Here is a 13,646-nt window from a genome sequence, read left to right as displayed (position 1 = left end):
CTAATCTGCCTGGACATGGAAGGCAGAGAAAAATTGATGAAGGGTTGCAACGCAGGATAGTCCGGATGGCGTATAAGCAGTCCAAAACAAGTTCCAAAGAAACCTTATTATTCAAGGTTTTCTATCCCTTATTATTACTTATTTAACCTTATTCAAGGTTTTCTATCCCTTATTATTACTTATTTAACCTCTCCCTGACATCCGCTGCATATATACTGCGCTGCATGAGCTGCGTTACCGCAAAAGCGCAATATATATACAGTGCCGTTATTTCCGATGTGACAGAGTCACTGGTGAAGTGATGGAGGGGAGATTCTTGTCACTGCGCATGATGGCGTAAGTGATGTAAAATCAGAATTGTTTCCTCCAGAACACTATGTGTTGGGTCAGTTTACACTGTGTGCAGAATTATTAGGCAAGTTGTATTTTAGAGGATTATTTTTATTGTTGATCAACAACTATTTGCATTCCTCTGCAAGACATCTCGCAATTTTGGACTTTTCAGAGCCTGTCAAATCTCTCTTCTGACCTATTTTGCCAAAGGAAAGGAAGTTGCCTAATAATTACGCACACCTTATATAGGGTTTTGATGTCATTAGACAACACCCCTCCTCATTACAGAGATGCACATCCCCTGATTTACTTAATTGGTAGTTGGCTCTCCAGCCTGAACAGCTTGGAGTAGGACAACATGTATTAAAAATGTATCATGTGATCAAAATACAACTTGCCTAGTAATTCTGCACAGAGTGTATTGAGAGTTATGTTATGGGCTGGTTTTGGTGGACCTCCATAGAGCGGGTGGGAGGGTGTCTGCCGCATCTCCACATGAAGAGTCCTGACAAGACCTGTGTGATGTCGGGATCATGTGATCAGTCACATGATGTAGAGTCACATGGTCTGGCTTTAAATAACTGAACTCCAGGGTTAGTCTGGGCTGTTGAGGGCCTGGAGAGGAAGACTCCAGGAGAGTGTTTGTGCACATAGTGCAAGGACATTGTTAACCCTGATTGGGCTGACCCCTACTAGTGCAAGGACTGAAGGAAGTGCTACCATTTTTTGATTTGCCCAGAGGGCCATTGTTGTTTTTGTGCTTAAAACCTTGGATTATGCTGTGCTAATAAACCAAGTGCATCCTTAAAGGCGCAGTGTCCCATTGACTACCTCCGTGTGCAACCGAGTGAGCCAATCTACCACACCGATCACTGCGCTTCATCACGCGGTAACTCAGTTAAGATGTATGAGGTTATATCCAAAATAGAAAAAAGACAGCGCCACAATGGACAGTGATGTTAGTCTTACGTTTTTAATCTGCCTCCTGCGGCGTTGTTTCGGTCCAATGACCTTTATCATGCCTGATAAAGGTCATTGGACCGAAACGTTGCCGCAGGAGGCAAATTAAAAACGTAAGACTAACATCACTGTCCATTGTGGCGCTGTCTTTTTTCTATTTTGGATATGGACTTGATACCGGGTTGGACCCCCTGGAATTGACGTGCGTCTACATGCACATAGAGGCTGTATGGACATAGGGTGCGGTTTAACTTCTTTTAAGATGTATGAGGTTGTCCCTACAGATCGCCCCGGGTTGCTGTACCATCCCCCTGCATCGGCAATTGCCGTGATTGGCTGGTCAAAATTGATCAGCCAATCACAGCAATGTTACAATAAAGTTTGAAAAAAAATCCATGTGACATGCTGTGATTGGTACTGTTTGAAATTGCACCAATCACATCAGTCACAGTGGATGGTGTGATCGCGACGTTACATCAGCTGATTAACCCCTTGGCGCTGATTGGCTGAACAATAGTTACTGATCAATCAGTGCCAAAGGGGTTAATCCAAAATAGCAATCATCACTCTGCACGCCATCGTTACCTCAGAGCTGGTGTGCCGAATGGTTGTATACCACCTGTTACCTGAGAGAAAGAAAATAATTGGCAGCCAGTGTGATCCTCATGCGATCTGTCTCCAGCCTCACGCGATTTGTTTCGTGTGCTGGCTGCAGTGTCACCGATCTGTGATCACAGTAGCAGCAGTTCCCTAATCCCGGTTCCAGTTCCCCCACCCCCAATCCCCCCACACTCCCATTTATATTTTGGGCACACTTTTTTGTGCGACATCCTGCACTGAGCATTCATGCTCTCCCAGTGGCCACAGCTATCTGATTAGTATAGCTGCTAATCAGTCTGCACTAAGGGACTTTTTCTTTTTTAGATATAGTTAGAGTAGCGGATGTCGCAGTCTTCGTTGCGTTAGATTTTTTATTTATTTTTTTTTAAATAGTACAGTGTATACAATATGGGACCACAGAAAGCAAAATAGTGTATGGGCGCTGAACGGAGAAGCAGAGCGCATGCAGCCATCATGCTCAGCTTAGTCTCCTAGTAAATATTTTGGACAGCTCACAACATTAATAATACACTGGGACAATGAGGTCACAGCAGAATATCATTGTAAATAGATTTACCAAGGTTTCTTCATTAAGGCAAATCTTCAATTTTGATTCCTTTTCTTTCATTCCAGACAGCGCTTCTGTTAACATGTGTGTATGGGCAAGATTCTGCAAAGAGACAGAAGTCGGCAAATGATCTGCAAAGCTTTCTCTCAATGACTGAAAAGTAATCTTCCTTTTAAAAAGGTCATTAACATGTTTTTTAAACAAATCTTAAAAATGCCAGCTCACAGGGAGACTGACCACTGTACATTCTGTGTATATTATATATATATTTACTAGCTGTACTACCCGGCTTCGCCCGGGTTAATGACTGCTGTTAGCAAAATAGAATGTCTTAACAAAAATTTATTCTGCACACAAAAACAACAAAACAAATAGATAGAAATGTAATTATTAAAAGGCAAAAACTAAGCTAATAGAAGAATTTCACAACATATATTAGCTTTGTTATACTGAGAATGTCTTTGTTGCCTATATTAACCAATCAGAGCTCAGGTTAATTAACTGTAGCAAAATAGAAGCTGAGCTGTGATTGGTTGCTATTGGCAGCCTGGTAAATCCCCAGCCAACAGGAAGCCCTCCCCCTGGCAGTATATATTAGCTCACACATACACATAATAGACTGGTCATGTGACTGACAGCTGCCGTATTTCCTATATGGTACATTTGTTGCTCTTGTAGTTTGTCTGCTTATTAATCAGATTTTTATTTTTGAAGGATAATACCAGACTTGTGTGTGTTTTAGGGCGAGTTTCATGTGTCAAGTTGTGTATGGTGAGTTGCGTGTGGCGACATGCATGTAGCGACTTTTGTGAGATGAGTTTTGTGTGGCGACATGCGTGTAGCAACATTTTGTGTGTCGAGTTGCATGTGACAGGTTAGTGTAGCAAGTTGTGTGCAGCAAGATTTGTGCATGGCGAGTTTTGCGCGTGGCGAGTTTTATGTGTGGTGCGTTTTGAGTAACGTAAAAGATCTACGTTTTTTATGGTCTAATCCGCTGAACATTATTTCCTGTCTGGAAAGTTGTGTTTTAGGCTCTTCCAGGCCCATCGTACCCATGACCGATTTAACTAATTTATCAACCCAGTCCAGAGGTAGACAAAATCGGCCAGAGTCCTCTTCTGATGAGGAGGAAGAGGGAATAGAGCCATAGGAACCTTCTTCTCTTTCTTCCTCCGAAGAATCAGAGATCAAGGGAGCCTTATGTTTTGAACTTCCCGCCTGGGATAGAGACCGCAGGGATTCCCTTACTTCCATATGGATCATCTCCTTTAAATTAGCCGTACTCGCAGATTCTTCCGCTACCTAGGGAAGGACAATAAGGGTGATACCTTCTATCTGACCTGATGTCACTTAACCCCTACCACTCCTGTAGACCTCACAGTCTGCTGTATACAGGGGGCACATAATTTTTTGGGATAAGAATCTGGTAAAGGGATTCCACATAGGGCGCACTCCTTATGTTTCGTCTTTGTACTTTTCTTCCCCTAGAATGACAAAGTATAAGGGGCCCGCGTCACTGAGTGAACATTCACGTAGATCACTTACCAGCGTACGCCAAAAAAAGGTACCGGAACACGAGGGGGTTCTTTCCCAGTCGATGCTCTCGATCCCTGCTTGGATGAGCTCTTACGGCTGGATTGGTCACTTCTGACATGCTCCTTCTCCATGGGCTTCTGTCGCACTTCATCCAGCAGCTGAGGCTGCTGCTCACCATCACTCTCCATGATGAAGATGTGGCAAAAAGCAGGGCTCTAAATCCAACACCTGCTTAAATCCCCCTGAATTCCGGTCAGCAGGCTGCCTGGCGTCACTCTCATTGGTCCCTGCTGTTTCAGGCTGCAGCTGGGAGGTCAGCGGGGTTTTTGAGGAATCCGGCGTCCAGGATCGATGGGCGCCGCCATCTTGGATAGACTGCGCATGCGGCGACCCTGAAGTGCCTGCTGACTCCGCCCCCGACGTCACCGCACCCGGAAACGCTCCAGCACACGCTGAGAGCGGTGCAGGACGCCGGAAAAACATGCAGCAGCGCTCCGGACGGCGTACACCTCCTGCCACCGGTACCTCACCACCCCGCCGCACCCCGCATGGACCGAAGGAGCGGCTATACTTACCGGCGCCGGCGCAAAAAGGAGATCAGGAATCCTCCGGACTCTGCTCCCTGCTGCAACACGCCACCGACGTGCAGTCCTGCTAGGACCACCGTGGCGTCTCCAGGGACTCCCGCACCGGCCGAGGTAGGAGACCCCCTCGCTACCTGATTCGCCCGGCCGGCCTGGGTCCTTTAGGATTTATCTGTAGGCATCTGTCCCTCCAGGAACAGGAAACCAACTGATGCATGATGCCGCCCTTTTGTATCTGTAGGTTTCCTGCTCCTGAAGGGCGGATCCCCTCTCTCGTAGTGCTGTCATGGGAGTCCGAATAAATACTTCATTTTCAGGAACAATTTCAAGGGTGCCAACACTTTCAGCCATGACTACATATGATAACTTCTCTGAGGCATCTCTCCTTCTGAGCTAAGCAAGCCCAACTTTTCTAACCTCCCATCACAGCAGAGGCCTTCCACCCCATGGCAGTCTTTAAAGGGAATTTATCACTACGTTTTACCACCCCAGCTGAAAGCAGTATAATGTAGGAGCAGAGAGTCCGACTCCAGTGATATTCACTTACTGGGCTGCTTGCTGTCATTTGATAAAATCACTGTTTTATCTTCTGCAGACCTATCAGCTCTCTGAATTTTCAGCTCCGTATAACCCTGCACACACCACTGATTGGCAGCTTGCTGTGTTTACTGTACATAGGCAGAAAACTTCCAATCAGTGGTGAGAGCAGAGTTATGCAAAGCTCATGAATATGCTTGAATACCTGGCAGCAGGCTTATTAGTCCTCTAGTGATAATCTCTTGCTGATAAAACTGTGATTTTATAAAAACTGCACTAAGTAAACCAGCAAGTGACACATTGCTGGAATCATGGTCTCTGTCTCTATCTTATGCTGCTCTCAGATTAAGTACAAAAAGCTGGTTAAAGGTTCCTTTTCAACTGATTCAACTTCTCAATATCCTTTTTGGAATGTGGGGACCAAAACGGAATCCCATATTCTATATGTGTTCTTACATGGAATATATTAGAGGAGCAATAATACATTGCTATTACGGATTTTTACCTGTTTTTTGATACACCCTAAAATCTTGCTTGCTTTTGCAGCTGCTGCTTGACATTGAGTACTGCTGCTCAGCTTACTTGTAACCAGAATACTCAAGTCCTTCTCCTGCTCTGCAATACTTAGTATATCTTCAGTTAACGTATACGCAGCAATCGGATTACTCCGTTCTAGGTGCATTGCTCTACATTTATGTCCATTAAACCTCATCTGCCTTTGCAGACATTTTATGCAGACATTTTATGCAGACAGTCATGTAATATTACACTGTCAAGATCAGTTGTTAGTATTCTGCATAGTTTTATTTATCAGCAAAGACTGAAACACACTCAATCCCACCAGCAGTGTTTTTTTACAGTGTTTCTTCAAGTACGCAAAAAGATGGTACAAGTGTCATCAGTGTTTTGGCTCCGATATTCATCAGTTTGGGCAGTGTCCGTTTCTACCAGTGTTTTATCAGTGATTTTCACATGTGGATAAATTACTTACAAAGCTTCTCCTATTCATTACAATAGTAATCATGGACAGAACATGGATCGTACAGTGATGTCAACCATGTGCTGTCTAGAACTTTCACAAACTTATAAACTTGTATTGGTACTAAATAAAAATGCACTTGTCGCCAGGATTTTTCCAAGTATGCATGGTACGTGAACGGCCCTATAGACTATAATGAGAACATGCTCTGTGAAAATCACAGATAAAAAAACGTGAATAATGGACAGCTGAATGAGGCTTAATAAAAAGAGATTAAATTGATCTTTGTGGTACTAGCCCCGCGAGAGAATGTGCCACTTACAACAGCTCTTTATTCCAGTGTCCCTAAGGCCTCATTCAGACGTATATACGTGATCTTTATAATCTATGGAGCAGTTTATATCTCAGTGGGGGGTTTTTTGCAGAGAGTATATCTGTTTTTGTCATAGATCATACAGTTCGAGGAGTCCGTGTATAATAACAATGCAATCCATGTGGTGTTCACTTTGTATAGGAGACGCTTTTATTTTACTTGCTAAGTCGCCATTTATCCCAGACATTATCATCACTGTCCCCATTGAGGCTCACCATTTAAATTCCCTATCAGTATATCTATGAAGTGTGGGAGAAAACCGCAAAACCTGGAGGAAACCCATGCAAACAAGGGAAGAAAATACAAATTCCTTTGGTTAGACACAAATCTTAGTTTAACAGTAAAAATGCATCACTTTTGCCTTGCAGATCTCCAACAGTCCATATAAAAAGGTTGCCCTTTCTATCGCCTTTTTAGCTTCGATCACATTGAACGTTCATCTTGCAAAAAGTTACCAGTATTTTATGGTGTAGAGAGAAAGGATTAACCAGCTGGCAAAATAACATTTCCAGGAAACGTTTTACATTTTAGGAAATCATGAGCAATCTGGTCATGAAGGTGACCTAAATCACAGCACTCGGTTTCTCCCAGGATTGTACCACCTAGGTACTCTAGCACTCTGCGCCCCTCGTTATCATAGTATCATAGTTATTAAGGTTGAAGGAAGACTTTAAGTCCATCTAGTTCAACCCATAGCCTAGCATGCCCTAACATGTTGATCCAGGGGAAGGCAAAAAAACCCCATGTGGTAAGAGTAAGCTCCACATTGGGGAAAAAAATTCCTTCCCGACCCCACATACGGCAATCAGACTAGTTCCCTGGATCAACGCCCTATCAAGGAATCTAGTGTATATACCCTGTAACATTATACTTTTCCAGAAAGGTATCCAGTCCCCTCTTAAATTTAAGTAATGAATCACTCATTACAACATCATACGGCAGAGAGTTCCATAGTCTCACTGCTCTTACAGTAAAGAATCCGCATCTGTTATTATGCTTAAACCTTTTTTCCTCCAGACGTAGAGGATGCCCCCTTGTCCCTGTCACCGGTCTATGATTAAAAAGATCATCAGAAAGGTCTTTGTACTGTCCCCTCATATATTTATACATTAACATAAGATCACCCCTTAGCCTTCGTTTTTCCAAACTAAATAGCCCCAAGTGTAATAACCTATCTTGGTATTGCAGACCTCCCAGTCCTCTAATAACCTTGGTCGCTCTTCTCTGCACCCGCTCTAGTTCAGCTATGTCTTTCTTATACACCGGAGACCAGAACTGTGCACAGTATTCTAAGTGTGGTCGCACTAGTGACTTGTATAGAGGTAAAATTATGTTCTCCTCATGAGCATCTATGCCTCTTATAATGCATCCCATTATTTTATTTGCCTTTGTAGCAGCTGCCTGGCACTGGCCACTGAATATGAGTTTGTCATCCACCCATACACCCAGGTCCTTTTCATTGACAGTTTTACCCAGAGTTTTAGAATTAAGCACATAGTTATAAATCTTATTACTTCTACCCAAGTGCATGACCTTACATTTATCCCCATTAAAGCTCATTTGCCATTTATCAGCCCAAGCTTCTAGTTTACATAAATCATCCTGTAATACAAAATTGTCCTCCTCTGTCTTGATTACCCTGCAGAGTTTAGTGTCATCTGCAAATATTGAAATTCTACTCTGAATGCCCCCTACAAGGTCATTAATAAATATGTTAAAAAGAAGAGGGCCCAATACTGACCCCTGTGGTACCCCACTGCTAACCGCGACCCAGTCCGAGTGTGCTCCATTAATAACCACCCTTTGTTTCCTATCCCTGAGCCAGCTCTCAACCCACTTGCACATATTTTCCCCTATCCCCATTATTCTCATTTTATGTATCAACCTTGTGTGTGGCACCGTATCAAAAGCTTTTGAAAAGTCCATATACACTACATCCACTGGGCTCCCTTGGTCCAGTCCGGAACTTACCTCTTCATAGAAGCTGATCAAATTAGTCTGACATGAACGGTCCCTAGTAAACCCGTGCTGATACTGGGTCATGAGGTTATTCCTCTTCAGATACTCCAGTATAGTATCCCTTAGAATGCCCTCCAGGATTTTACCCACAGTAGAGGTTAAGCTTACTGGCCTATAATTACCGAGTTCAGTTTTTGTCCCCTTTTTGAATATTGGCACCACATTTGCTATATATGCGTGTGTACCGCATGATTAAGGCTACTTTCACACTAGCGTTAACTGCAATACGTCGCAATGCGTCGTTTTGCCGAAAAAACGCATCCTGCAAAAGTGCTTGCAGGATGCGTTTTTTCTGCATTGACTAACATTAGCGACGCATTTGCGACGCATTGACACACGTCGCATCCTTCGTGCGACGGTTGCGCCGTGTTGTGGCGGACCGTCAGGAGCAAAAAACATTACATGTAACGTTTTTTGCTCCCGACGGTCCGCTTTTTCCGACCGCGCATGCGCAGCTGGAACTCCGCCCCCACCTCCCCGCACCTCACAATGGGGCAGCGGATGCGCTGGAAAAATGCATCCGCTGCCCCCGTTGTGCGGCGGAGACAACGCTAGCGTCGGTGACCTCGGCCCGACGCACTGCGACGGGCCGAGCCCGACGCTAGTGTGAAAGTAGCCTTAGTGCGCAAGAATCCTGCGCTAATCTTACCTATGCCCACACAATGGCTTCAAGTGCGCCAATACTTCACATTTCATTGCTAGCTAGAAAGGAATTTGCTCATTTACGACATACAGAACAAGTAGGCATGTTCATCTTGATTCAGCATGCAATGATTGATGTGAGGAAGAAAAGGTCGCCCTAAACAGCATAATGCACGGCCTAAGTAACAGAATTACATATTCATGGACCACTTTTACTGTTTTTACTTAGGATTTTACAAGAATACAAAATTCAGGTTAGTGTGCAATATTCTGAACTCTCAATATTATGTACAATTCAATGTTTAATAAAGAGAAAAGATTAAACGGGGGTAGTATGTATGAGGGGGTTTAAACTACAAAACAAGGGATCAGTAACGAGGGGATTGTTAGGTTAAAAGGTATCAAGGAGGGTGGTGTTATGGTTGTGACTCCATCAGGGGTCTTAGAAACTGGTTATGGCATCAGATGTCCCAGGAATCCTGATGTGCACAAATTGGATCGATGTGTTGCCGAGGAAGGCCGTAAGGTGATCCAGTGAGCAGCCTTCAGTAGCTCATATAGATCTAGACAAAATGGAAGGGGGGGGGGGGGGTCTGTTAGTTTCCAAGCTCTTCCTATCAGAGACTTAGCGGACGTGCAAAAGTACATAACCTGGCTGACCCCTTTCCCCAGGGGAAAATATCTACATGCCGTGAGAACGGATCAGGATATCAACATGCCAACATATATGATATACATGTCCTTCAGCGGCATCAAGGCTTCAGTTTTTGATTTAAAGGGAGTTGTCCACATTTGGGGCCAATTTTCTTCTTTTACTTAAATGCATGTATTGTGAGCCAAGAATCATTTTTGTTATTGGCTTTAATACAAATTTGTCTTTTAGAGCCTCTATGTTTGCTATTGATAGGTGCAAAATGAGTTAAATGACAATCCATCATTCTGACTGGGAGTTTGTAATTCTTTAATTTCTCTTTTCATGAACTTGTTTTTCACAGATAGCACTCATACCTATAAAAGTGAATGGGGCCATGATTTCTTCCTCCACATGATCCAAGGAAAATTGCAGAGACCACGTTGGATATTAATCAGAGTGTCGGATCAATATCAGCAAGGCAAGCCAATGGGTCCGTGAAAAAAAATTAGACAACAGTTGGATGCCACCTGATTGCAATCCTATTTTAACGGACTAGTACATAGGATACGCTTTTTTTTTCTTTTTTTCTTTACATACACTGAAAACTGATGAAAATCTAACAAAAATCACTGATGAAACTCCATCCGATTTTCTTGTACTTGATAAAACTTACGACTGACTGAGCCCTTACTTTACATTTTATATAGATTTCAAGAATGCTCCAGACTTACAATATATGCAAAACACGTTTTATTTTTAACCAAAGTTTGCCTACACAGTAACTTTTCTATTTTATGTTCAAGTGGAGTAGTAGAGGTAATTTTTTGCTGTATACAATACTGTAATAATCATCGTAATTAATGCTCATCAATATCTCGTCACACGCATTCATGAATAATCCCTTGGATGATGTGGTTAAAGGATTATAAAACATGAATTAGGTGACATCACATTCCCAAATCTAAAGTAGTAGAGTATATAGAAATGAACTGCTTAGGCTTCAAGTATCTTTCAATTCACTGATATTATGGATTCTGCTTTGTCCAGTGCAGCCTAATAGTCCCAGGGGCAGACACAACATTGGTGCAACTGCACAGGGGCCCAAGAGGTCAGGGGGCCCATTTCCACCTTCAATGCAGGAGGAATTTTGTATTATGGTGAACTATTGAACTGCAAAGGGTCCATATATTGTTCTTGCACATGGGGACCTCTTCTGTGTGTGTCCTCCAGTGATTAATTCAAAATGTGGCTATCTGTCCCTACATTGGGTATATATACAGTGGGGAAAATAAGTATTTGATACACTGCCCATTTTGCATGTTTTCTCATCTACAAGGAATGGAGAGTTCTATAATTTTTATCGTAGGTACACTTCAACTGTGAGAGACAAAATCTTTAAAAAAAAATCCACCAAGACAGAACACAGGAGGATGTTACCCCTTTCCCAATAGGAACAGGAAATATCAGAAAGGTTAAATAACTCTTCCCACATCCTAAAGGACCAGAGGAGTAGGAATGCTTCAAATTATATTTTTATTCTCTTTATCTGAAAAAAAAAAAAAATTAAGCAAAGGGAGGGTTTTATCTGTGCTGTCGTGGTGGGTTACTAGAAACCGAATCATGGTAAGTCTACTTTTATTTTCTCTAGTAACCCCCCACAACAGCAAACCGGAGCAGTACCCAAGAGAGAGGGACTATAGCCTGGAGGACTTTTCTCCTGAAGGCCAAGTCCTCTGCAGACTTCAGGTCTAGACTGTAATGCTTGGAAAACGTATGGCCAGAGGACCAGGGTGCAGCTCTGCATATCTACTCAATGGAAGCACTGGCTTTCTCAGCCCAGGAGGCAGATGTTGCTCTGGTATAGTGAGCCGTAAACTTCTCTGGCGGTGGAAGCCCCTGGATGTGATATGCCTCAGAGATTGCACTCTTGATCCAGTTCGCGGTCGTGGATCTGGAAGTCTTCTTCCCCTTATTCTGTCCTCGAAGATGAACAAACAGGTTTTGACCCTTCCTAGTTTTTCCATCTCCTGATGATAGTGGAGTACAGTTCTCCGAACGTCCAGAGTGTGGAACTCCTCTTCTTCCTTACTTCCCGGGTCTTGATAGAAGGAGGGAATAATTATCTCCTGAGACCTCGGGAACTCTGAAACCACTTTGGGAAGAAAAGACGGGTCCAGTCGCAGAATAGGTCGGTAAGATTCTCATGTAAGGTTCATTGATCGAGATAGCCTGTAATTCACCCACTCTCCTGGCTGTAGTTATCTATACCAGTAAGGCTGCTTTCCAGGAGAGTCGGTCTATGTCTATGGATGACAAGGGCTCAAAGGGTGGTAGTATGAGCCCTTTTAGGACCATATTGAGGTCGCAGGAAGGTACTAAATTTGTAGCTCTTGGACGTAGGCGAGCTGCTGCTGTCATAAAACTTCTTATCCATTGGTGGTCGGCTAACGTCTGGTCAAAATATGAACTTCGAGCTGCCACCTGGACTTTGAGGATGCTAGGTCTGAGATCCTTCTCTAGTCCTTCTTGCAAAAAATCCAGGATCTGTGCCAAGTTAGGTTGGTGCGGGTCAGGCTGTTCGGGTGCACTCCATGAGATAAAGGTCTTCCATATCTTCTGGTATATAGAGTTTGCTACTGCTTTTTTGTAGTGTCCTAAAGACCCTTTCTGATAATCCTCTGGTCTTCAGGATTGAGAACTCAAAAGCCAGGCACTCAGATGTAACCTCTTGGGATCTGGATGTAAGATTGGTCCCTGGTGGAGGAGGCTTCTGTACGGGGTGGTAGTGCTACCGGTCCCTCTATCCTCAAGTTGGAAAGGGTACTGGGCCTGCTTCTTTTGTGCCAGAATTGTGCCACCAGGATTAGCTTGACATTTTCATTGGTAACGGAGGGAAGGCATAAGCCAGTCTGAATCTCCATGAGTGGGCCAATGCATCTACACCTAAGGATTGGCTGGATTTAGTGAAAAATATTGATCCACTTTTGCGTTCTGTCCACCTGAAAAAAGATCTACCTCTGGATGGCCTTACCTTCAAGGTCAGTATCTGAAAGACCTCGGAGTCTAGACTCCATTCCCCTGGATGAATTTCTGTTCTGTTCAGAAAATCAGCCTGTGTGTTTACCGCTCCCTTTATGTGTACAGCGGACAGGGAGGGAAGGTGTTCTTCAGATGAGAATATTCTGGATGATATTGCCTTCAGGTCCTTGTGCCTTGTACTTCCTTGAAGACGAAGGTGGGCAACTGTTGTCTGAATATATTTTGACATGGGTGTCCTTGACTAGGGCTACTGCGGTTCTGAGTACTTCCTCTACTGCCTTCAGTTCCCTGAAGTTTGAGGATCGCTGGCTTATCTCGTTCCCTGGAACACGTGTTGGAAGACCATGGCTCCCCATCCTTTCCCGATGGCGTCTACATTTATAGTGATTACTTGGTCTTATGTCCAGGGGACATTTCTGCTCAAATTCTTTGTTTTTAGCCACCATGTCAACAAGGTTTTTATGTGAGGTGGCATCAGGATTTTCTTACTAAACAAAATCCCATTTAAATCCAAAGGGGATAAAGAGGGATAGGCAAAAAGTATACTAAAATATAATATTTTATTCAGAAATAAAAATATGAACCAAGGGATATTCTTAAAAATAGCTAGGTGTGGACGGACAAAGGCCAGGGACATTATCTAAAGGCAGCCCTATATTAATTAACATTGTTTCAAAACACATCCTGTAAATCAATATATGTTATAGGGGGTGGCATTCACCAGAATTTAATGAAGTGCAAAGTGCCAATACAATTCAGGAATGCCATCACCTACAACTCCATAATCACAATCATAACACAGTATATGTAAACAGATTAAACCATAAAGTGCATATATACAA

At 43.3% G+C, this 13,646-nt stretch overlaps 1 protein-coding gene across 3 annotated transcripts in view; it reads right to left on the bottom strand.

The window, feature by feature from the left end:
* Window positions 1-13,646, bottom strand: part of USP45 (ubiquitin specific peptidase 45) — a 185,281-nt gene that overhangs the window by 91,533 nt on the left and 80,102 nt on the right. For all 3 annotated transcript variants that reach the window (XM_077289668.1, XM_077289669.1, XM_077289670.1), the window contains one exon: window positions 2,471-2,563. In XM_077289668.1, coding sequence (XP_077145783.1) covers window positions 2,471-2,563 — 93 coding nt within the window. The remainder of the gene's footprint in view (window positions 1-2,470; window positions 2,564-13,646) is intronic.

This window comes from Ranitomeya variabilis, chromosome 2 (assembly GCF_051348905.1).
Source record: "Ranitomeya variabilis isolate aRanVar5 chromosome 2, aRanVar5.hap1, whole genome shotgun sequence".
In the NCBI taxonomy this organism is placed as follows: domain Eukaryota; kingdom Metazoa; phylum Chordata; class Amphibia; order Anura; family Dendrobatidae; genus Ranitomeya; species Ranitomeya variabilis.
Note: the sequence above shows the minus strand (reverse complement) of the source record. Positions and strands in the feature narration are given on the sequence as shown.